Source organism: Vicugna pacos, chromosome 23 (genome assembly GCF_048564905.1).
Source record: "Vicugna pacos chromosome 23, VicPac4, whole genome shotgun sequence".
NCBI lineage: Eukaryota > Metazoa > Chordata > Mammalia > Artiodactyla > Camelidae > Vicugna > Vicugna pacos.
In genome coordinates this window covers 25,255,569-25,278,876 of record NC_133009.1, presented here as the reverse complement: position 1 = coordinate 25,278,876, position 23,308 = coordinate 25,255,569, and the positions used below count along the sequence as shown (strand labels likewise).

The following is a 23,308-nucleotide window of genomic DNA, read 5'->3' as shown; positions in this document are numbered from 1 at the left end:
CTGATAATTAATCTGAATGTCTGACACATTACCCAATGCTTTGTTTTTTTCTCCAATCAATCTGTGATTGTGACATAAGATTTTTTTAAATTTAGAAGAAATAAAAAGTTAAAAAAAATAAGTAAAGCTAGAAATGGAAACTGTCTTATGGTTCAAGCTGTATGTCATTGAACCAAATACATGTGTTCATTAATTAATTCTTAATCTAACAAATATTTATTGAAAGAAGGTTATATTTCTCCTTATGTTTTTTTCTGCATTTTTGGCTCCTCCTTTTCTGTTTCCTTTAAATGGAGTCATTGTCCTTTTTGTTCGCCACTCAGTGTTGGAGCTTTACAAGGCATGGTCCTAAGACTTCTCTCCCTGTGTTCTTTGTAGGCTGTCTCAAAGGTAACTGGTTTAAATTATCACCTGTAAGCAAACTTACAAATCTATATATTACATTTGCTTGTAATCCCTCAAAGATAGGCCAAACTCGTCATGTCTGAAAGTGAACTCATGATCTCTGCCCCACCTGCTCTGTACCTTGCCCACCGGGTGCTCTTCAGCGTCCTTTCTCAGTGAATGACACTGTCCCCAGGTTGTGCAAGCCAGCAGCCTCAGAACTGTCCTTGACTCCTGCCTCTTCCTCATTCTCACCATCTAATTCATCCTTGAGTTGTGCTTCTTTTATTGCTTACATGTCTTTTGAGAATGTCTGCTTTTGTCTTTTTTTCCGTCACAACCCTCCAGACAAAGCTACCATTCTCTCTCTTGTACTACCCTAGGAGCCTTCTAACCAGTCTTTATGCATTCATTTTGCATCCTACACACACACACACACACACACACTTTAAAAAGTCATCAAGAATGCAAAGTATGTCTAATTATGTCATCCTTCTATTTAAACTTTTAGATGGCATTCCATTTTTGGTAGTATAGACATCAAATTCATTAACATGGTATACAAGGCCCTACCTCCTTTTTCACCTCATGGTCCCCCAACACCCCAGCCTTCTCCCCGCTCTCCTCATCCCCTGCTTCCCTGACTTCAGTGACTCTTTTTCACCTGCTTCTATTCATACTCTATCCAAGCCACCAGGCCTTTGTAGCTTTTCACCCCACCCTGTGCGTAAGCCTTTATCACCCCCTCTTCACTTAGTCAACTCTTACTCATTTCTCACATTTCAGCCTTAGAGTCATTTCTTCAAGGAAGCTCTTCCTGTCTCCACAACAATGTTAAGTCCACCTGCCCTTCTTAAAATTAAACACTTATAACCAAGAATTATTCATTCGTAAACAATCTCTTGAGTGTTTTGATTTTGGTGGTAGTTCTGTTTGGATTTTGTTTTTGATGTTTGTTTTCTGCCTCTGACTCTTAAGATCTCTGTTTTAATTGCTTGGCCTTTATTTGCCAAGCATATATCTATTTCTATATTCTCAGGAAATTGTCATAGTTACTGAAACAGATATGGAAGAATTTTCTCTTGGAAATGGAGGAAGCTAGGAATCTTTAAATCACTTATGAAATTTAGAGTTACTCTCTGGCTGTTTTAAAAATCATATTCTCATTTAGTTATTTAATAGTTTAATAATAGGAGTCATACTCCTATTTTTTTCTAAGGTGGGCAGTTTGTTGACATTGTATACTAGTCTATTTTTAATTTTTAGATGGGAGACTTCAAAACATCTTTCCAATTTAAAAAAAGTTGCTTTCTCGTGATATTTATTTATTGGAATAAAATGTTTATTAGAATAAAATGTTTATAATCTTTTTTTTTTTTTTTACTAGATAGAACATTACAGATACAGTTGAAACCCTGTATGTCATTTCTTGGTTCTAGTCCTGTCTTTTTCTACTTAAAAATAACTACTGTCGTGCATTTGGTCTTTCTTATTCCCATTTAATTTTTAAAAAAATTTCCACATGTGTGTTTCTGTACATAAAATGCTATATATTATTAATTTTTAAAACTTCCTATTGTTCTGCAGCTTGTTTTTTTATTTACTGTAGTCTTAACAGTTTTATTTATGTTAGTCTATATAGTTTAGTTCATTTATTTTCACAATTGTTGTATGCCATTGTATGAATAAGCCAGGGTTTACTCATTCTCTTATCAACAGATAAATACTACAGTTTGTCTATTTTTCTGTTGGTTTATATTTAGATTGTACCTATGGTTTTAATGTTTCTTCTTCTAGTTAGCTTTTTGTTTTTTTCTATTAAAGACAATACTGCAATGATGATTATTGTGTATACCTTTTTGTAAAGATGTGTAGAATGGCATAGCTCTCCAAGTAGGACTGCAAGGTTGAAGGGCATGCATATCCTCAGCTTTACTAAATAATGTCAAATTGTTCTTCAAAATGGTTGTACCAGTTTCTACTTCAGCTAATATTGTATGAAATTTGCTGTTGCTCCACATTTTTGTCAGCACTTTAGATTATCGGATTTCTTAATTTTTGCCAACCTTACAGAAGCAAAATGTATCTAGTTTTAATTTCCATGATTTCTATCTAGTGAGGTTGGACATCTTTTCAAGCTTAATCTATTTTATACTTAGTATCTTCTCTCTAAAATGATTTGACTTGATACCTCAAACAATTGTATTTACTTAGCACTAACTTGAGCCCAACATTGTACAAGGCCTTGGGAAAGAGATTAGCAATATAAAATTGGTACTAGTTCATAAAAAATAAGAATCTCATCATTTATTTAGGAAGATAAAATTTTGACAAGGTGGCACAGATTATCAGCATATTCCCTTCTATTATTTAGCAGTGAATTGACTGTAAGTTGTCCAGTTTGGGAAGTAACACTAAACAATCTTTTTTTAAAGTTAGAAATCATGTAATATATACTTACTGTATTCAGATTTTTCTGAACTACTGTTTCTTGGGAAGAACTTAAGAAGTCAGCCTAAGTTGTTACACTGCTACTAGCAATAACTTTGTAAAATATTTAATGTTCCATTCAGATGTCTGGAAGCTAAAAAGAGGAGCAAAATGATGATCCTGGAAAGTAAAAAGCTGAAAGTTTAATCTGTAGGGTTTTGTGAACATAGGCATATCATATATATGAAATCCCTCAATGCCTAGCATCTCTGAGAAAGTCTAAACAAGGTCCTGACAGCCCCTTGGAACTGAACATCACCTGCAGGGGGAAGCAGCACCTGCACTTCATGTTACTAGACCAGCAAACTGCCGCAGGGACAGATAGAATTTTTAAAATTCTTTAACAACTCTTATCTAGTATTTACAAGGTGTTCAATTTGCTTTGTTTTGTTAAGCAGAAAATTTATAATTCATTGGTTTATGTAAAATTTAATCCTGTTGGACTGACCTTACGGCAGCCCCCAGAGATCACCGCCTTCTGGTGTTCACACCTTCAAATAATCCCTTCCCCTTGAGCGTGAGCAGGACCTGTGCCTTGTTCTAACCAATAGAATTAGGAAGAGGGGATGGGTTTTCCCTCCCATGACTACATTATGTTATGTAAGACTGTCTCGCCAGCCGACTTGCTCTGGAGAGTATCCTGGCTAGCTTCTTAAAGTAAAGGGTCATGATGGAGAAGCTTGCTTGGCAAGACCAATGAGCAGTCTCTCGGAGGCAAGAGCAGCCTCCAGTGGAGAGCCAGCGTGGAGACGGAGCCAGGTCTTCAGCCCTCTGGCTGTAAGGAAATGAATTCTGCCCACAGAATTAGCAGGGTGAGCTTGGAAGTGGATGATTCTTCTCCAGTCACACCGCTAGATGAGAGCGCAACCTGGAGAACACCTGGATGGCAGCCTTGCGAGACCCTGAGCAGAGGACCCAGTTCATCTGTGACCCTGACGCACCGTGACTGACACACACAAACTATGAGATGATAAATGTGTGTTGTTAGAAGCTGCTAGGGAGTGGTAATTTGTTATGCAGCAATAGAAAACTAATATATTAGTTAAATTATCTATTTGCAGTAACAACTCTAACTGACAGATGTGTCTGAAGCCTCCATAACCTTTGGTAAGCATGCTGCTTAACTGTGGATCATAGGGTGCAGGGAGCACCTGGAGCTGCACTGAGGGTGCACAGGCCTCACTCAGCAGGTTTTGCAGAGGGGAGGCCGAGGGACACTTGGTTTCATGGAGGCCAGTTACAAAAGCTTCTGTACAGTAGTGTACAGCTGTACCTAACAACTTAATAGATGAATAAAGTTTAAATAAGAAAGCAAGAATAGATGAAGAAAACAGAGTATTTACTTACATGTAAGTGTAAGAGAACAGCATTGGTATCAGGGACGTTATTAGAAGCACACGATAGTGATAACATGGATGAATGCAAATTAACTTACAACAATGCTACTCATATTATTAACAAGTCCAAAAACTTTAAAATCTGTATAGTATAGCAAAACCAAATAGGGACTATTTGTATTTATTTTTATAATACATTCTTGCTTTGTGGGTAGAAGTTCAGGGGAAAAAGGCAATTTTTTTAAAAAGAAAATGTTACTATCTAAAAAATTACTTTAGTTACAAATAGGTATGTTTCCTTATAAAATTATACTTCAGATGTTTAAATGGGTGATTTTATTACTCAGTGCTTATAAAATGGGTTTATGAAAGCCATTCAAAAATCAAGGGCAGGCATGATATTTGACTTGTTTTTCTGGAAGAAAAAAACTCTGCTTACAGTAAAATGGAGGATCATCAGATTTGTGAGTTGTGATTTTATAGTTATATGTGAATTTTCTCTGCCCATGTCATATGTGAATTGTATCTGCTAATGTGTTATAATAAGAAAAAAAGAAGTTGAAACCAGAAGTACAGAGCCTCTGAAAATCTAAGCCACAGAGCCCCAGCACTGCCTACAGCCCAAGGACTCCCTGGGCAGAGGTCATCTGATGAGCTGCCTCCCTTACTTCCTCTTTAGGGTTCTCAAGGAGGTGAGGGCCTTACTCTGAGGGGGAGCACCAGGTGAGCAGAGTAGGGAGGCCCAGGTGGTGTCAGGAGCCCAGATACAAACACTGAGTGTGTTCTGAATGGACTACCCCTCTCTCCCAGGAACACAGGAGACCCCGCAGAGCTCTGTCCCTGCTGCCAGTCCTGAGAAGCCCCGGGCAGGGGCAGCATCTCCCGTCTTGGGGTAATAGGTCCCCTCAATCCTCCCTCTTGTTATTCACCAAGGTTCCACTGTCCCCTCTGCTAATCTGAGTCCACCCAGCTCAGACCAACGCCTTCATCCCTGTGAGACCTGTGAGGAGGAAGTAAGGGTATGTGACTCCTGACTCCCTCTGCCCAGGACCTCCAGGGCTGCTCATGGGAAAGACTCATCCTCTGATGTTACAGATTAGAATCTGCGTGGTATCTGATGAGTAGTCCATGCTTCCTACTGTCCACTGGCGTCTGGTATTGTTGAGAACTGGCAAGAGTTTAGAAAATGAACAACTGATTAAGAAATGGTCAAATGGTCTGAACAGACAACTCATCCAAGAAAATATATAGATGGCAAAGAGGCATATAAAAAGATCAGCACCATACATTGTTAGGAGTTGCAAATTAAAACGACAATGAGATACCACTACACACCTATTAGAATGGTGAAAATCCGAAACACTGACAACACCAAGTGCTGACAGGAATGTGGAGCAACAGAAACTCTCATTGCTAGTAGGAATGCTTTTGAAAAGTAGGTGCTTTTGAAAAATGGGTCATACATTGTTTATAAAAGGTAAAATAAAAGGAAGGGAAATTTTAACATTCATATTTCAAGTAACTTATTTTCATTTTATTTTGGTTTTATAGAAAGTGATAAATATGTTTTTATTATTTTTAATATTATTATACAAGTCTCCCTAAAAAATGCTACTAAAGATAGTTTGTTTACTTTGTCTGGTTTTAATTAAATGTAGATTTAGATCATTTAATCTTTTATAAAATGTCTGATCAACCAGTAGAGATGACTAAAGAGTCAGACCCCCCAGGGATGGATGTTTTTGGATAAAAATCATGTAATTAATCATTTAATTTCATTTCCACAGTATTTTTCTTTTATTCCTAGTAATGAAGAATATTTGAATAAATGTTTTATTTTATTGAATATGATGTATTCACACACACACACAACCATTTGAGTTTTATCTAATTAAAGTTGTCCTGGAACCCAAGTCTCAACAAGGTTAGAGTTGGGACTGTGAAATAAACCTCTTACTTGACCAGGATCCTGTAGTGGCTCGTAAGCAAATGAATTTCTTCAAATAGATGTTTTGATTGTTCTCTACTTGAGTGTAACTTTTAACAGAAATATGTTTACTTGTTTTCTTCAACAGTTGTTTCGAGAAGTACGAATAATGAAGATATTAAATCACCCTAACATAGGTATGAAATTTATACATACAATTAATGATGAAGTATTTTCCTTAATTTGAGACAATTTGAAAAGATACAGTTTTAAATAAAAAGAAGAAAAGTGATAACCTGAGAAAGTGATACTTTGGGTGAAAACAGATTATAAAGAAGTTAAACTGAAGGCTACACATTGCTGTTTTCTACTACCTTGCTACCTTCTGCTCTCCACTAAAATAACATATGTGACTTGGAGTTAATGCATACAAATGGCTTTTGTATCTTCTTACTAAAGTTCTCTAAAGAGAGATCTCTGAAGTTCTCTAGATATTTATAAAAAATAATTCTAGATAACTTGATAATATGCATTTGGGTTTGATCATTGTTTGTAAGCAAAATAAGTAATTTGAATTTTAAAGAAAATAGTTGATTTCAACTTTAGTGAATTTTTTTCTTAAGTTCTGTTTTTCCCCCATATTTACAAATAAGTTTATTGATTGCATGTATTATACAAAGTCATTGGCTTTTAAGAAGTAAAAAGCAGTTCTTCTCTTGATCTATTTATTTTTGAAACTCATGTTTTTTCCACATTAAAAAATCCTTTGTTTATTAGAGATACTAATGCAATTACTTGTGGTTTATAATTTCAGCCACACAAGTATGATAATTTAGTAGTTTTTTAAACAGAAACTTAAAAATATCACATAATTATAAATTTTTTTGTTTCTGTACCAAAGATTATTTAACGTTTTTTATTTTTTGATTTTTTTGAGGGGGAGGGAGTAATTAGGTATATTTATTTATTTTTTTAACAGAAGTTCTGGAGATTGAACCCAGGACCTCATGCGTGCTAAGCATTTGCCCTACCTCTGACCTGTACCCCCACCCCCATTTAACATTTTCTGATAGGCTCATTATAATAATAGTATCTTTTTAAGCTTAAATTAAAATTTTATTATTGTGATTTTAAATTTTTCCTTTTTATTACCTTACTCTAATTAGAAAAAGAATTTTTTTTTTAAGGAATGATTTTTTAATCCCAGAAACTTAACTGTCTTTTGACCCAGTAGTTGATTCCAAATCACTTCATGGTAAATGGTTTTCTTCCATGCTAGTAATAACTTGAGAGAAATTTTAAATGGTAATTAATAATTTTTAGTAAATACTCAAATTTTCCACTGGTTTAGTATTACCTTAATTTTCTTAATGCATATCCAATATGTGCTAACAATTATAGCATTTTATCTCTAATTTCTTTCTTTCAGTAAAATTGTTTGAAGTTATAGAAACAGAGAAGACCCTCTATTTAGTCATGGAATACGCGAGCGGGGGTAAGGATGAGGGGAATGCAAGTTACCTTTATGAGACATACAGATTGTTAACATCTAAATGTTCATGATAACCTTTGTGTCCTCATTGTTAGTAAATCTATAGTTTTAGTAAAATGCCTTTAAATGATCTCTCTAAATTGAAAATTCAGTATTTGCCTTCAAGACCTATTGATCCTACATTTAAAAGTTGGATTTTGGCTTATTTGAAAGTTACTTAGGCACATTTTTCAAAACTCTAAATTTGCATTATCTATAAATGTTTCAATTCTCTTATCTAAATATTATAATATATCATGATGTTATTATTAGAAGCTGTTGACTATAAGCAGAAAGTCTCAGATTCAGAATATATTTAATAAAGTTTATAGTAAAAGCATATTTTAGGTCTAATGTTTTATTTCACTAATTGTTTATAATAAAGGACAGATTCTCAATATACATACATTTTCAAGATAATCCATAAAATCTTTTAATTTAAACAAATATTGATGTATATATTTTATAAGTTAGAAGACTGAGTTGACAGGAAATTAGTAAGATACATTTCGGTTAGAATATAATGTATATTTTTGACTATATAGTGTCAAAAATAGGAATGATTTTTAAACACTGAAATATAATAGTCATTTTCATCTCCTGCACTTTCCTTCAAATGAGAATCACTCTTCTTTTAGGCATAAGCCTTAACTTCCTCAGAAACAAGTTTAAAGTTTATGGAGTTAAATCATTTCATAAATAAAATGAGAATACTTGAAGGTTTTAAGGACTTAGAGAATTTAAGCAATTGAAGAAGCAGGAGGGCAGTAGAAATTATTTCAGCCACTTTGGCTAATTAACTTTTTTGCTAATCAGTAGGAAAAAAATAGTATTGAATTTAGTTTTGAATCTTTTTAGCTAATAAAGTATATAGATTTTTATGGTGATTCAGATTTTCTGTAACTAGAATAAAGATGATTAATTTTAGTCTATATCATCTATGCTGTGTATTTTTATAATGGTCTTAGATTTCAAAAAAATTCACTACAAATATTAGACATGTTAACTGCTTTTTTCAGATTTTTGTGCAAATTGAAAGTTTTAATAGATTTGGTTTTTTACAAAGCTTTTTTTCATACTTAAAATATTGCAATGTAGATTTTTAACCCCAAAAACCTATGTCATTAATGTTCGTTATTATAGGATTTTAAAAAATATTAATACAGCCATGCAAATTTGCATAGAATATCAGTCTATAATAAAATGAACCTACAAATACCACATAATGGACTATTTCTCTGTTTTTCTATCCTTTAGTTACATTTAAATAACAGTTCATCAATGTGGGAACCCTGAGTGTTTAGTTCAGTTGACTTTTTTCCTTTTCGTGATCTGAAGTCTAGAGAATGGGGCTAGACATACTTATATGAGAAATTATAGACTGCTAAAAGTCTGTGGACACTGTTCTATTTTTATGAAGGTCCACTAAAGGCTGTGTTAATATTAATATGTATACTGCTTTAACGATTAATGGTAAGTACAGTCAACTCTCTATTGGTGCTTATGAAGGGGAGCAATGGCTGGAGTCATAGACAGCACATGGGGTCATCAATGCTCTCCTTCAGTGGCATTGGGAAGGGCAGTGGGATGTAGTGTAGAGAGATGTGCACTGCAACTCAGCCAAAACCAGGTGGTCCCTTACTCAATTCTGATTCCTCCTGGTAGGTTTTCTTTGGCTCTCGCCAGTCAGTGTCCTGTAACAAAACCATCATGGTTCTGTAGCAGTAGATCTAGAATCATCTTCTTGCCTTTTTAATCTATAAATGTCAAGGGGACTCTGGAAAATAGAACACTTTGAAATTTCTAGATAATTTAGGATTGAACCTGACATGCAGACTAGAATCCTAACCTGAACAAGGGTTGGTTGAGTCAGACAACTGCCTCTTTGCCAGGAGTAGATCTGTTGATTCTGGGTCACTAATGGGGCAGAAGATCTTCAGTGATTAGAAGGGTGGGGAACTCCTTTATGATTTTGAACCATGTTTCGTTCAAAGGAGCCTATTAAAAATAGATATCAGGGCTACTCTGGAATGGTGTGTTTATTCCTTCTTTTGTCCATGCATACAATATTTATTAAATGTTTACTATGTGTTTAATGATATTCTAGGTGCTAGGAACACATGGATGTGCAAAGACGAAGTCTCTGCCCTCAAAAAGATTACATTCTAGTTGGGGAAGCAAATCATAAACGAATAATATGTAATGAGTAAAGGACTGAGTCATGTAAACATCTGGGGTATGAGTGTCCCAGGCAGAACTGGAGAGTAGTCCAGATTTTTGAACTCACCATATCTTTCCCAGCCTAAGTTCACATATCTAGAATTAACTACTATGATGGGTCAATAGAGCATCTATTCATTTCTCTGTTTTCATCATCCCATTTAATCATTTATGTATGCTTGATATAATATGCTGTCTAACATTGTAGATGTCTTAGTTTCATCTGACATACATCATTACATATTTGATTTTTAATATTTTACTTATATCCTAGGATTGATATTGCATACATATGTAATATATCTGTATACCTAGATACAAATATATAATTTATTGAGTGCTTACTATATGCCAGTCACTGTGCTAAATAAGCACATGCGTTATTTCATTTAATCCTCACAGTAGCCACATGAGACAGGTAACAGGGAGAAACTGGGCCCTGATAAAGTTAAGAAATCTTTCTGATGTCTCCCAGTAGCTACTTAGGGCAAAATCAGGACTCATACCAACATTGGTCTGATTCTAAAACCTGAGTTTTTAACCACTTCACTGTACTTTATAAGAACTCTTTAAGTGACTTTGAGTCTTTAATACATATGTGTCTCTATATGGTTCACATTATAAGAATACAAAAATTTTACCCCTTACACTGAAATATTTTATTTTTAATAATGTAAGTAAACATTGGTTTATGGGGTTTTTAAAAATATTATTGACTAGAGAAAAATGAAAAACAGACATATAAAGGATCTATTAGAGAATGTTTATAGTATCTAGTTATCTTTAAATTATTTCAATATGTATTGTCTATCCACTTTGTGTTCGGTCATGGGGTTGGGGAATACAGTAAAACATGGATATGATGATAGTGTTCAAGGAGTCTGCAGTTCACTTGGGGTAGGTAATAGGAGATGCACACAAGGGTGACTTAATTCTGTATAATAAATAGTTAAGTAACAAAATGGATGAAATGAGTACAGTGAGAATGAGCATATTGGTATAGAACTTAGAAGAAAGAAATCAATGTGGATGGAAGGAGTGAGATGGAATTTGACCAAGACTGTATGACTTTAAGAGAGGGAGAGAGCCGACATAATACGACTTTTGTTATTCAAAATATATGCCCCAAATACAAAGCCATACGTAATTTTTGATTGCCCACGCCAGGGCTTCCCTTTATTAGAATGGATAATAAAGAGTTGACTGTATTTTTACATAATACTTGAAAGCAGAAAGAAAGTTTTCTTATGTTTTTATGACTTTTTAGTAGTTTTGCTAAATCATAAGCTGCTACAGATACTCAATTTTATATGTATTTTTTCTTTTTTTTCTATTTATATTATAGTTTGCGATTTATATCAAGCTGTCAGAAAAGTGTGGGCCAAAAGCTTTTTTAAAAACAAGGCAAAAACTTGACATTGCATATATTGTTAATTGAAAAATCTATGTATATTTTACTGCCTGCTTTACCTTTCTGATTCAGGTGAAGTATTTGATTACTTAGTTGCCCATGGAAGAATGAAAGAAAAAGAGGCCCGTGCAAAATTTAGGCAGGTATGGAAAGTAGTTTTCAACTTTGTTTTGTTGATATTTTTAGTGATGTACAGTGGACACTGTCACAAACCGCGATTCAGAGTACATGGTACTTTAAAAAGGAAAATTCCTACTTTCTTACACTTTTTAAGAATGGAAAAACTGAAAAAGAAATCTGTTCTTCCTGAATGTAAATTTAAAATAGTTGCAGTTGGTTGTTTTTAGATCATATAAATAGCAAAATGTTTATAGGTGAGACTCATCTTATTAGTAACTCTGATAGTCTTAGAAATACAAACTAGACATGAGATAGAAAAAAATACTTAATCCTTTCTTTAGCCAATAATATTATCAAGTATAATTAGCCTTATACAGTATAAATGTGTAGTGTTTAAAGGGGTCATTATATTTTAAAAAATTATTTAAAATTTCTTGGTGTTAGAACTCGTATTTTTGTAGATTTAAAGACTCCAATCAATTTTATTAGGCAAGTAGGCAAGGAACCTGGCCAGTGTGGAGAAGAATATGGTAAGATATTTATATTGCTAGGTCAACTTGAATATGATTTGTTACAGAAATGTTAAAATAAGGAAAAATAATTTAAGTTCATCTAGGATTTTGTTTTTAATTCTGAGGAGTGATATAATTAAAATTAGTATACATACTGTAGAAATGACAAATCAATGAATTGTAAATTGTTTATAAAATTTACTGAAGTAAAGTTTCAGCAGACAACTTACTATACCCCAAACTTTACTTAGGTGAATTTAAAATATTTCATTAAAAAATAGTCCAGTATGTCTTTTGTATGCCTAATTCTGCAATTAAAGGGATGCTGTAATCAATATGATTGGGAAACACTGACTACTGATATGAGACCTTCCTCTGAGAGATTTTGCATCTATGTTGACATATAAACAATTGGAGAAGTCCTAAAGAAGAGAGGAGGAAAAAAACCTGTTCGGCGTTTTTTGGGTTTTGGTTTGGTTTTTTTTTTTTTTTGACATAGCATTCTCCTAACTGATTGTGGAGTGAGTTTATTTTGTGAAACCTCTGTTATGAATATCTCACAGAATCATTACTTTTTGGAATACAGTACATGAAATTTTTTAAACCAAAGATGTGCATAGTCCTTATATTTAGGATAGATTCCTAGCAACATTCATCTTAAAATTGCTGAATCTAAAGACAACTGGTAATGAGGAAGCAACACTGAGAAACGGGATGGTGTTCAGCCACATAAGGTTAAATTCTTTTCTATCCTGTAATGAAAATCCATGCTTACTTAAGTAAAGAGGTACAGTCATCACCTTGGATCACCTTGTTCTTTCCACCTCAGTCACCCTAGTGTTAGTTAGTAGCCAACTAGGAGGAAAATTCCAGTTAACATTCAGTCTTTCCATTGGGATCTTAATACATTTTTAACGAGACTGTTACTACTCATATTCTTTTTAGTCGGTTGGTTTTATTTATTTATTGGAAACATGCTGTGTTCAAAAATTGTACTAGGTACCATATGAAATCAGAGAAGGTGAAAACAGCTGCTATTTTAAAGAGGTTGCTCATCTTTGCTGATGGATGAGAGCAGGAGGGGAGGCTGGGACACAGATATTTTCATAAAGATCCAAATAATTCCTAATTAGCTCTTTTTAAAAATTAAGTCTGAGTTACTCTGAAATCAAAAGTTGAGTGTCGAATGCTATTTAAAATGTAAAACAATGGAAATTTTTAAATACTTATGTATGTATTATAAATATTAAATGTATTTACTATCTTTATATGTTCCCCTCAAATTGAATAGATAATGAATTCACATTTTTAAAAAACCAGAGATACACGCACATATTGTTTTATAATTATTTGGCAAAAAGTTACATTTGTTTTTAAATTTATTTTTGATAAGTTTGTTTCTTTATGGGTTTAACTAAAACTCTAATAAATGTATATTTACTTTTATTTTTATTTGCTCTTTATTTCATAAAATTACTTTTAAAAAGTTTAACAGTGAAGGAGAATGTACTGTATTAGTAAGGATACATATATATATATATATACATATATATATATATGTATCCTTGACCCTACTACTAAATATAGCACACACTAGGATAGTTTAAGACCAATTTAGCAGCCATTGCCCATATCATGCTCTGCATTCCTTAAGATTTCAAGGCCTACAAGAAAAGCATAATATTGATTCAACTTTTCCAATATCAAGACTACTACTAAAAACTTAGAAATTCCTGACCCACTTAAAAATAATTGCAAATCAGTCCCCACAATTGCTCTTCATGAAAAAACATTGACATGTCTGGTCTTAGGGTCACTGCAGGCCTGATTGTCAATCATATTTTCAAAATTCATAACAAAAGGATCATAGGGAACGTTCCTACATCCTATTAATGGATGTACAGAAAGTTTTGAGATGGGAGGGTCTGGCCGTAGAATAATGCAGTAAAATGGGTTTGTGGATGTCAGCAAGTCAGAAGCCAGAACTTCTCTTTCCCAGAAGACAGTGAACCCTAGAAGATAAGAGTGGTAATATTATGAACTACCATGTTTGTCTGCTAGATGTCAGAGGTCATAGAGTTTGGGGGGGGAAGGAATACCTAATTCAGAGCATTGTCTTTAATTATCTTCCCCTTCGTAAGGCCTGGAAACTTGGGAGATTTTTATTCCAGAAGTGCCTATAGAGTTGCTTTCATAGGGACCATTCTGTCTGATGTGAGATGCTTCTTCATGGTAACCAAGTCATTATCTATAGCGTGCCTTCACTGTACCAAGAGACGGTGACTTGAAAAGGATGATACTATTATCAGCACATTTCTGTCATCCATGATACAAAATAGCCCTAAGTATGAACACACTGTAGCCTATATAGTATGTTCAATAAGATGTATTAATGTTTACATACAAATGTGTATCTCTGAATTAATGAACATATTTTAGTGAAAATTGGAGATTGGAATTTAGAAGCATGTTGCTTAAGAAAACTAATACTACATATATTCATTGTAGGATTCTGCTTTATCTGGGGAGACTCACACTTCATTGATTATAATTACTTACAATTGCTCTGCTCAAAAACATTTTATGGTTCCGTAGTACCTGCCTAGTTTGGAATTCAGAGGCTTTTTTTTTTTTTAACCAACCTGCCTATCAAGGTTTAACTCCCAGTATTACCATTTTCCCACCTGCTTTTCAAATATGTTGTATTGCCTCAACATCAGTGCATTTCACCACCTCACCCTCTGCCTCCCCATCCCCAAATCACCACTGTCCTTCATGGATGGCTCAGATCAAACATCACCTACTAACTGACATTATTCTTCATTTTTTATTATTCCTTCATTTCTTTGTACCTCTTCTTCTATGATACTACCTGTATTATATGTAGTTACTCATATACCTATTTTTCCCTCCTTTCCTCCTAATCAGTCTATAAGCTCCTTAAAGGCAGGGTTCATGTGTAGTGTTCATTTGTTACATTCCCTTAGCAATCAGCACATTTTCTTGCACATAGCAGGTACTCAATAAACTGAGTGTTGAATCAAAATCAATTTAATTGAATTGCATCTTACTCATTGTGTGTTGATTTTGTTTTGAATTCATGTCTTCTCTGTCTTTGAACCATTTTAATATACATTAGAATAATTTTATAATACTGAAATATCACTTTCACTTGTACTACTTTGAAGCTTTTTTTTTCCTAACCAGTATCCTATTAGCATGGTCATACTTCACATCACCTTTAGACTTTTAAAAAGTCTCATTTCTATCCCCATTTGTAAATGCCTAACCAATATTCAACATTCAAACTGTGTTTGCATTTAACTGAATCCACAGAATTGAATGTTCTGCTGTGCATTAAAATGGCCATCCTATGTATCAGATATACTTATATGTATAAAAGAGCTCCTGCTTGATTGCTATCTGATTCATTCCTTTCCTGTATTTTATGTAATAAAGTACATAACTGTCATAGGATTGCTTATAACCTATTTCTCATTTGTATTTTGGGCCCTTAAATTATTGGATTCCTTCCTGTTTCACCCTTGTCACCAAAAGCCCTAGATACTAGTTAAAAATTAAGACCGCACACAAAATCTAGTTATGAGGATAGACTGCTTTGCGCAGTTGAATTAGCAGCAGGTTTAAGATTAAATTTCATTTTTATCTCTTTTCTTTTGATAAGTACGTCTCCTTTTAAGGCTCAAAATTTTTCTCATTTCTTTATATATCAACAGACAAAAATAGTATGTTGCTAAATACCCTGTTGATAAGTTCTTAGTCACTTGGCTTCCTGAAAGCAGCATGCCTTGAACACATTTAATATAATTCCTAAAAGAGAGTTTTACATTTTGGACTTGAGCCATCTATCTTAGAATACTGATTCATGTGTGCCAAAAAACTCTTATTCCAACACTGGAATAAACTATTTGACCAAAACTTATAAATTGTACACATTTGATCATGTAAACAGAAAAACATAACAGCGCATATAAAATCTTCATGGACTCTGACAAATATTTTAGTGTATTTAAGCAAGAGAATACTACTTTTCCACATTATCCAATTTAAAAGTGGAAGTTTCATCACTCTGTATGGTTTTCTGAACTAAAGAAACAGTGAAATTACTAAATGTAACTTTGAAATCCAAGTTAGTAATTTCTCAAAATTGGAATTATAATTAGGGAAAAATTGAGATTTTTTTTAACCATAAAATGATTTTGAATCTATTCAAATATTTATTTCAGATTGTGTCTGCTGTACAGTATTGTCATCAGAAGTGCATTGTTCACCGTGATCTTAAGGTAAGCCATTGATTTTATAACAAAAATTTCTTAATTATTAACAGATATTTGTACTATTAGAGCTATCTTTCTGATTGCCTAATTCTGCCAGGCACTATGCAAGGTACTTAGTTTTCATTTAATTCTCATAGCAACTTTTTATAAAAGGCAGTATTTCTTTTCTTTTTTTAAAAAAAATTGAAGTATAGCTGATTTACAATATTGTGTTAGTTTCAGGTGTACAGTGAAGTGATTTGGTTATATATGTGTATTTTTTTAGATTATTTTCCATTATACGTTATTACAAGATACTGGATATAGTTTCCTGTGCTATACAGTAAATCCTGTTGCTTATGTGTTTTCTGTGTAGTAGTTTGTATTTGTTAATTTCATAATCCTAATTTATCCCTCCCTACCTCCCTTTCCCCTTCAGTAGCCATAAGTTTGTTTTCAATGTCTGTGAGTCTGTTTCTGTTTTGTATATAGATTCATTGTATTATTCTTTAGATTCCACACATAAGTGATACCACATAATATTTTTCTTTCTCTGTCTGACTTACTTCACTTAGTATGGTATTATGTAGGTTCATCCATGTTGCTGCAAATGGCAGTATTTCATTCTTTTTATGACTGAATATTATTCCACACAGACACACACCCCAGATCTTAAGCGAATCATCTGTTGGTGGGCACTTGGGTTGTTTCCATGTCTTGGCTATTATAAATAGTGCTGCTGTGAACAGTGGGGTGCATGTATCTTTTTGAATTAGAGTTTTTATATTTTCCAGATATATGCCTAGGAGTTGGATTGCTGGATCATATAATAGCTCTATTTTTAATTTTTCAAGAACCTCCATACTCTTTTCCATAGTGGCTACACCAATTTACATTCCCACCAACAGTGTAGGAGGGTTCCCTTTTATCCACACCCTCCCTAGCATTTATTATTTGTAGACTTTTTGGTGATGGTCATTCTGACCAGTGTGAGGTGATACGTCATTGTGGTTTTAATTATCATTTCTCTAATAATTAGATATGTTGAGCATCCTTTCATGTGCCTGTTGGCGATCTGTTTGTCTTCTTTGGAGAAATGTCTGTTTAGGTCTTCTGCCTATTTTTTGATTGGGCTATTTTTGTTTTGTTTTGGTTTGGTTTGGTTTGTTTTCTATTGAGTTGTATGAGCTGTTTGTATATTTTGGATGTTAACCCCTTGTCGGTCACATCGGTTGCAAATATTTTCTCCCATTTCTTTGATTGTCCTTTTATTTTGTTGATGGTTTCCTTTGCTGTGCAAAAGCTTATAAGCTTAATTCAATCCCATTTGTTTATTTTTTCTTTTATTTCTTTTGCCTTGGGGAATAAACTTAACCAAGGAGCTGAAAGACCTATACACTGAAAAGTATAAAACATCAATAAAGGAAATTGAAGATGATTCAAAGAAATGGAAAGATATCCCATGCTCTTGGATTGGAAGAATTAACATTGTTAAAGATGATCATACTACTTAAAGCAATCTATAGATTTAATGTGATCTCTATCAAAATACCAATGACATTTTTCACAGAACTAGAACAAATAATTCTAAAATTTGTATGAAATCACAAAAGACCTAGAATTGCCAGAGGAATCCTGAGGGAAAACACAAAGCTGAAGGCATAACCCTCCCAAACTTCAGACAATACTACAAAGCTACAGTAATCAAACAGCATTGTATTGGCACAAAAACAGACATATATAGTGTCTGTGGAACAGACTAAAGAGCCCAGAAATAAACCCACAAATCTGCAATCAATCAATCAGTGACAAAGGAGGCAAGAATAGGCAATGGAGATAAGATAGTCTCTTCAGCAAGTGGTGCTGAGAAAGCTGAACAGCCGCATGTAAATCAACAAAATTAGACCACTGCCTTACACCATACACAAAAATAAACTCAAAATGGTTTCAAGACCTAAATATAAGGCATGACACCATAAAAGTCCTAGAAGAGAACAGAGAAAAAGCATTCTCTGACATAAGTTATAGCTATATTTTCTTAAAAGGCAGTGTTTTCACTGAGCAAATGAAGGAAATATGCACATGAAGTTATCTAGCATTAAAAGCTAGAAGATTTGTTTCCATTATTATTGTTTTAATACGGAAATGTAGGACTTTGTCCTTAATTAAAAATGCCTGAGGCCCCATTCAGTCAGAAATAAGGTCAGGGCACAGATTCAGGTTTGTCTGATGTAAGAGCCAGTGCTCATTCTCACGTTAAGGTTCAGAGAAAATAAGGGAAGTTTTAAATGCTTTTGTAAAAATCAAATGCATGCAAGTAGTATAACCTAGCATACTTTGGAATAAGAAGTGTGTAATAGTCAAGAAATGGCTGTGACAATGAATATGGGAGCACAAATACCTCTCAGAGGAAATGATTTCATTTCCTCCGGGTATACCCAGAAGAGGGGCTGTTGGATCATGTGGTAGTTCTATGTTCAGTTTTTGAGGAACCTCCGTACTCTTTTTCAGAATGGCTGTACCAATTTGCAGTCGTCCCAACAGTGCACAATGGTTCCAGTTTCCCCATGTTCTTGGCGACACTTCTTATCTTTTATTTTTTTTGATCCTGACAGGTGTGAGATAATATCTCAGTGTGGTTTTGATTTGCATTTCCCTAATGACTAGTGACGTTGAGCAACTTTTTAGATACGTGTTGATCTCTGCATATCTTCTTTGGAAAAATATCTGTTTAGATGTTTTGCCTATTTTTTAATCTATTTGGGTATTTTTTTGTTTTGTTATTGAGTTATATGTGTTCCTTGCATGTTTTGGATATTAACCCCTTATCAGACATGGTTGGCAAATATTGCCTCCCATTCTAGGGGTTGTCTTGTCATTTTGTTGATAGTTTTCTTTGCTGTGCAGAAGTTTCTTTATTTGATGTAGTCTCACTTGTTAATGTTTGCTTTGGTTGCCTGAGCTTTCGATGTCTAATCCAAAAAATTAATATACTGTTTTGAATGCTGGAAATTTGCTAAGAGAGTAGATTTCAGGTGTTCTTATCACACATGCCAAAAAAGAAGGTAACTGAGGAACTATGACAATTATTTTGACTTAAGTAATTATTTCATTATGTGTATATATCAAATTATCATGTTATATACCATGAATATATACATTTGTTATTTTAAAATAACAATTTTTTTAAAAAGAAAACAATGTTTGGGGCCAGGTTGATTTTTTTTTTTTAAATGAAGGTAGGAAGGTCCTTGTGTAAAAAAGGTTTTTTTTCCTTTTTCTCTATTTTTCCAAATTTAACTTGCGTGTTCTTACCTAGGAGTCTTTTTTTTTAAACTTGTTTTCCCTTGCCCCTGTCAGTTACTAGCTCTGGTTTCTGTTAAATATGAATATACTGTCCTGAACAATTGTTTTAGAACAATTGTTCAGTAATCCCATGTTTTGGCTCCATTTTTCTGAGCTATGGATTTTCTGCTGCTCCAAATATTTCCATTTCTCAGTTTCCTCCCTCAGCTATTTTAAGGGAAATCACTGCCACAAAGAAAAAGAAGAGGACTATTTCCCTGCCTGTATGCTTGACTCCCAGTTTGTCATCTCATTTCTTATATGAAAAAAATCTTCAAAAAATCATGTTCAGTACCCTGTGTTTTCCCTCCAGTCCAGTGGAGGGAAGGAGACCTCAAAACCCTCTCCAGTCTCCTTTTCTCAGGCAGCCTGGGTACTTTGCCGTCCATCCAGACATCTTCAGAGACAAGGAAAAGTCTGCTTGCTCCCAGATAGCCTCAGAAATTTACAATGACCGGGTCCTTACATCAGAACATCAAAATAACCTGTTTTTTCCCACACAGTCCATAATATTATGATCTAATATGAATCTCCCAAATGTATGTGGTGTTATATTTATGTCATAAGTGATACCACATTTTTTGCATATTTATGGGTGTTAGATGTATCCATTTTCTAAAACAAGATGAAAACAAATATCCCAACCTAGTATACCTTAAAAAAAAAAAAAAGAAAGAAAGAAAGAAGAAGAGGGGGGCAGCGGAGATAGGTATGATGGACAGAGTACCTGGCTCTGCTGACTGTTGGACCTTCCAGTGATTTAAAGAACTCTGATTTTCATCTTAGTCAAATTTTACGCCTTTTTGTAACCTGATAAAACGCACCTATGAAGTAAGCTGTAACTCTCTGTTAGTCTATCAGTTGCAATATAGAGTTTGAAACAAAACACATACAAAAGCGAGCCTTTACTGAATTCCTTGCATTTTGAAAGGTACATTTAAAATTTTTCATTGAATCATTCTGATTTAGAAAGATTTTAGAAAACCGGCATTTCAAAACATGGAGGGGGAATCACTTCTTTCTACCATAATAAACCTCCAGAAGAGAATCTAGTTTTAGAAAACTGAAAGGTGGCTTAAACCAGATAAGATCTAATGGAAGCTGCATGGTGGTGTTTTGTTTTACTGAAAGAACAGAACTTTGTTGAGGAAGCATTCTTCAAGAGAGGATGAGGGATGAATTCAGTGGTCACAGAACTTGACTGGCAGCTGGTTTAGATGTACGCTCAAGTCTTGCATCAACCAATGATACTCTCGTTAAACCAGAACACATTTGGATAAATTTGTTGCTTTAAGCCCAAGATGGATTAGTGTTATGTTGACTTACATTCTTTAAAATAGGCCAATTCCAGGATGTTTCTTACCATGGAGGAAAAAAAAAAGTTTAAAATAACCTATGGAAGAAAACTGTTTTTAAATAACCTTTCTTTAACAGTTATATATATGCACACAAATGAGAGCTTTCCTATATGGTGTTAAAATTCGGTCTTATATAGATGTAATTCTGAACATCTGTGCACTGGAGTACTCTCCTGGGCTTCTGAATTTGGTGTTAGACTTAAAAACGAGAGACAAGAAATAACGTGTTTGAGATCTGAAGCAATTACAATGAACGTTTTATTTTATGTAGGCTCTTTACATTGTCCTTTTTATTATTTTCCTCTTAGGCTGAAAACCTTCTCCTTGATGGTGATATGAATATTAAAATTGCTGACTTTGGTTTTAGTAATGAATTTACAGTCGGGAACAAGTTGGACACGTTTTGCGGAAGCCCCCCCTATGCCGCTCCCGAGCTTTTCCAAGGCAAGAAGTACGACGGGCCCGAAGTGGATGTGTGGAGCCTCGGCGTCATCCTCTACACGCTAGTCAGTGGCTCGTTGCCCTTCGATGGCCAGAACTTAAAGGTATCAGCCAAATTTCGGATGAATGTCCTCTCCCCAAGCCCGATGATTTCCAAAGCCGGTTGTAAGCGCTTCCTTTTGCTTTGTAAGGAACTGCGGGAGCGGGTCTTACGAGGGAAGTACCGTATTCCCTTCTATATGTCCACCGACTGTGAAAACCTTCTGAAGAAGTTATTAGTGCTGAATCCAATAAAGAGAGGCAGCTTGGAAGTAAGTAATTCTTTCTACTCTAGATCTAAAGTTTAACAATCAGAACATTCGAGGAACTGAAGAGCATTTTCAGTAATTTTTTTCCCAGTGTTTTTCTTTTTTTAGGAAAATTGCCAAATCATCTAATTTGCCTTTTGTTTAGAGCGAGAGAAAGTGTCGTGATGCTTTCACTACTCAAAGTTGTACAGTAGATTTCTCTAAAGACTTATTTCTTCTTTGTCCTACAGTTAAATTTAAAACATCATCAAAATAGGGTTAAATTTGACTTAACTGAAGGAGGAAAACTTGGCTTGTGTCAGAAATTGCTTGGTCCAATACAGAAACCTTGTATTATAGTAAGTACAAATATTTCAAGGATAAGAGAAGATAGTGAAAATTCTAATCCAGTGAGTACTTCCTGGCTGTATCTGAAATTAGTATCTGATAGTAAAAAACTTAATAGAACCCTTTCAACATGAGTTACAAAAAACTTGCAGATGTTTAAGTTGAACACGCTGGAAGCAGGTATTTCATTTCGGAACACACTGTTGTGTTGCCTACATACATTCCATGTGTGAGATTTACAGTGACAGACACTACTATAAAAGTGTTAAGTATGTTGCAGCCTGTAACATCAGAGGTTCACATAACCAAAATGTCTAACTTTTTTTCCTTCTGACACTGCAATCAGGACAACTTATTTCTTAAGTATTTTGCCCATCTGTTCTCAAAAATATTTTAGCCTGTGCTAAGATAATTTCAGAGATTCAGCATGTATTGTTCGCTAATACTTTTTTGTCTTCATTTATTTGCCTTAATAGAGAGGGTAGAAAATTCAGAGAATTAACCTCATTTAAACTGTACTTTTTTAGTGTAGCAATGGGGCTTTCTGGCACGGACTCCATGCTGGTTAGGAGGCAGCCTTATAGTGAGCCATCCCTGTGTACAGAGCTCTCAGGTTAGTCTGGGCTTTGTAATTTTATTTCCAAAGTACTTTTCACTAAAAGATACCATATGTTTTGATGGAAGTTAAGGGATGGTGACTTCCACTGGGAAATATTTTCAGTGCTCTATATCGGTGAATAAGTTATCAGGGTTTTTTACTTTATTATTTGTTTAAATGTGATTAGTTCCTTCCTATGATTTTTGTGTTTTTTTTTTCCTTTGAGGGTAAGAGAATATGTTAATAATGTTTTAACAGAGAAACTTGTGCAGTAAAAAAGCCCACTTTCATATTATTACTTTTGTAAACTTCACTTTCAACCATTATAATAGAACATAATGTGAAGTATTTAAAAAGTCAAAATTGTTGACTGTCGTATCAGTTCTAAAATTTTATTGGAACGTGAGGCTCTCTTAATCCTGCTTTATGACCCACTTTTATCATTGGAGCCCAGTTTACCTGACTGTCACTTATTAAAATGTTCAGAGTTGGGGCATTGGCTCAGCTAATGAGCAGAACAAAAAGACCATTCAAAAGTTATTTTGGAGGAATGGATGTTACAAATCTCTATGGACAATTGATAAGATGTACTTGGTATCTTAATGATTAATTTATAGTAGCCAAATATTTAAGTCTCTTATCCGTAGCATTAAGATATGAAAGATTTAAAGTATTCGAATTCTCCAAGTTGAATTTAAAAGCCAAATTATTATTAAAACATT

General features: G+C 34.1%; 1 protein-coding gene across 4 annotated transcripts in view; it reads left to right on the top strand.

The window, feature by feature from the left end:
- Positions 1-23,308, top strand: part of MARK1 (microtubule affinity regulating kinase 1) — a 97,809-nt gene that overhangs the window by 51,350 nt on the left and 23,151 nt on the right. For 3 of the 4 annotated variants that reach the window (XM_072948722.1, XM_072948720.1, XM_072948721.1), the window contains exons 4-9: positions 6,287-6,335; positions 7,568-7,633; positions 11,373-11,443; positions 16,180-16,236; positions 21,221-21,457; positions 21,545-21,664. In XM_072948722.1, the coding sequence (XP_072804823.1) occupies positions 6,287-6,335; positions 7,568-7,633; positions 11,373-11,443; positions 16,180-16,236; positions 21,221-21,457; positions 21,545-21,664 (600 nt within the window). Of the gene's footprint in view, positions 1-6,286; positions 6,336-7,567; positions 7,634-11,372; positions 11,444-16,179; positions 16,237-21,220; positions 21,458-21,544; positions 21,665-23,308 lie in introns of those variants that run through there. The other variant, XM_072948723.1, reaches the window with a different exon arrangement.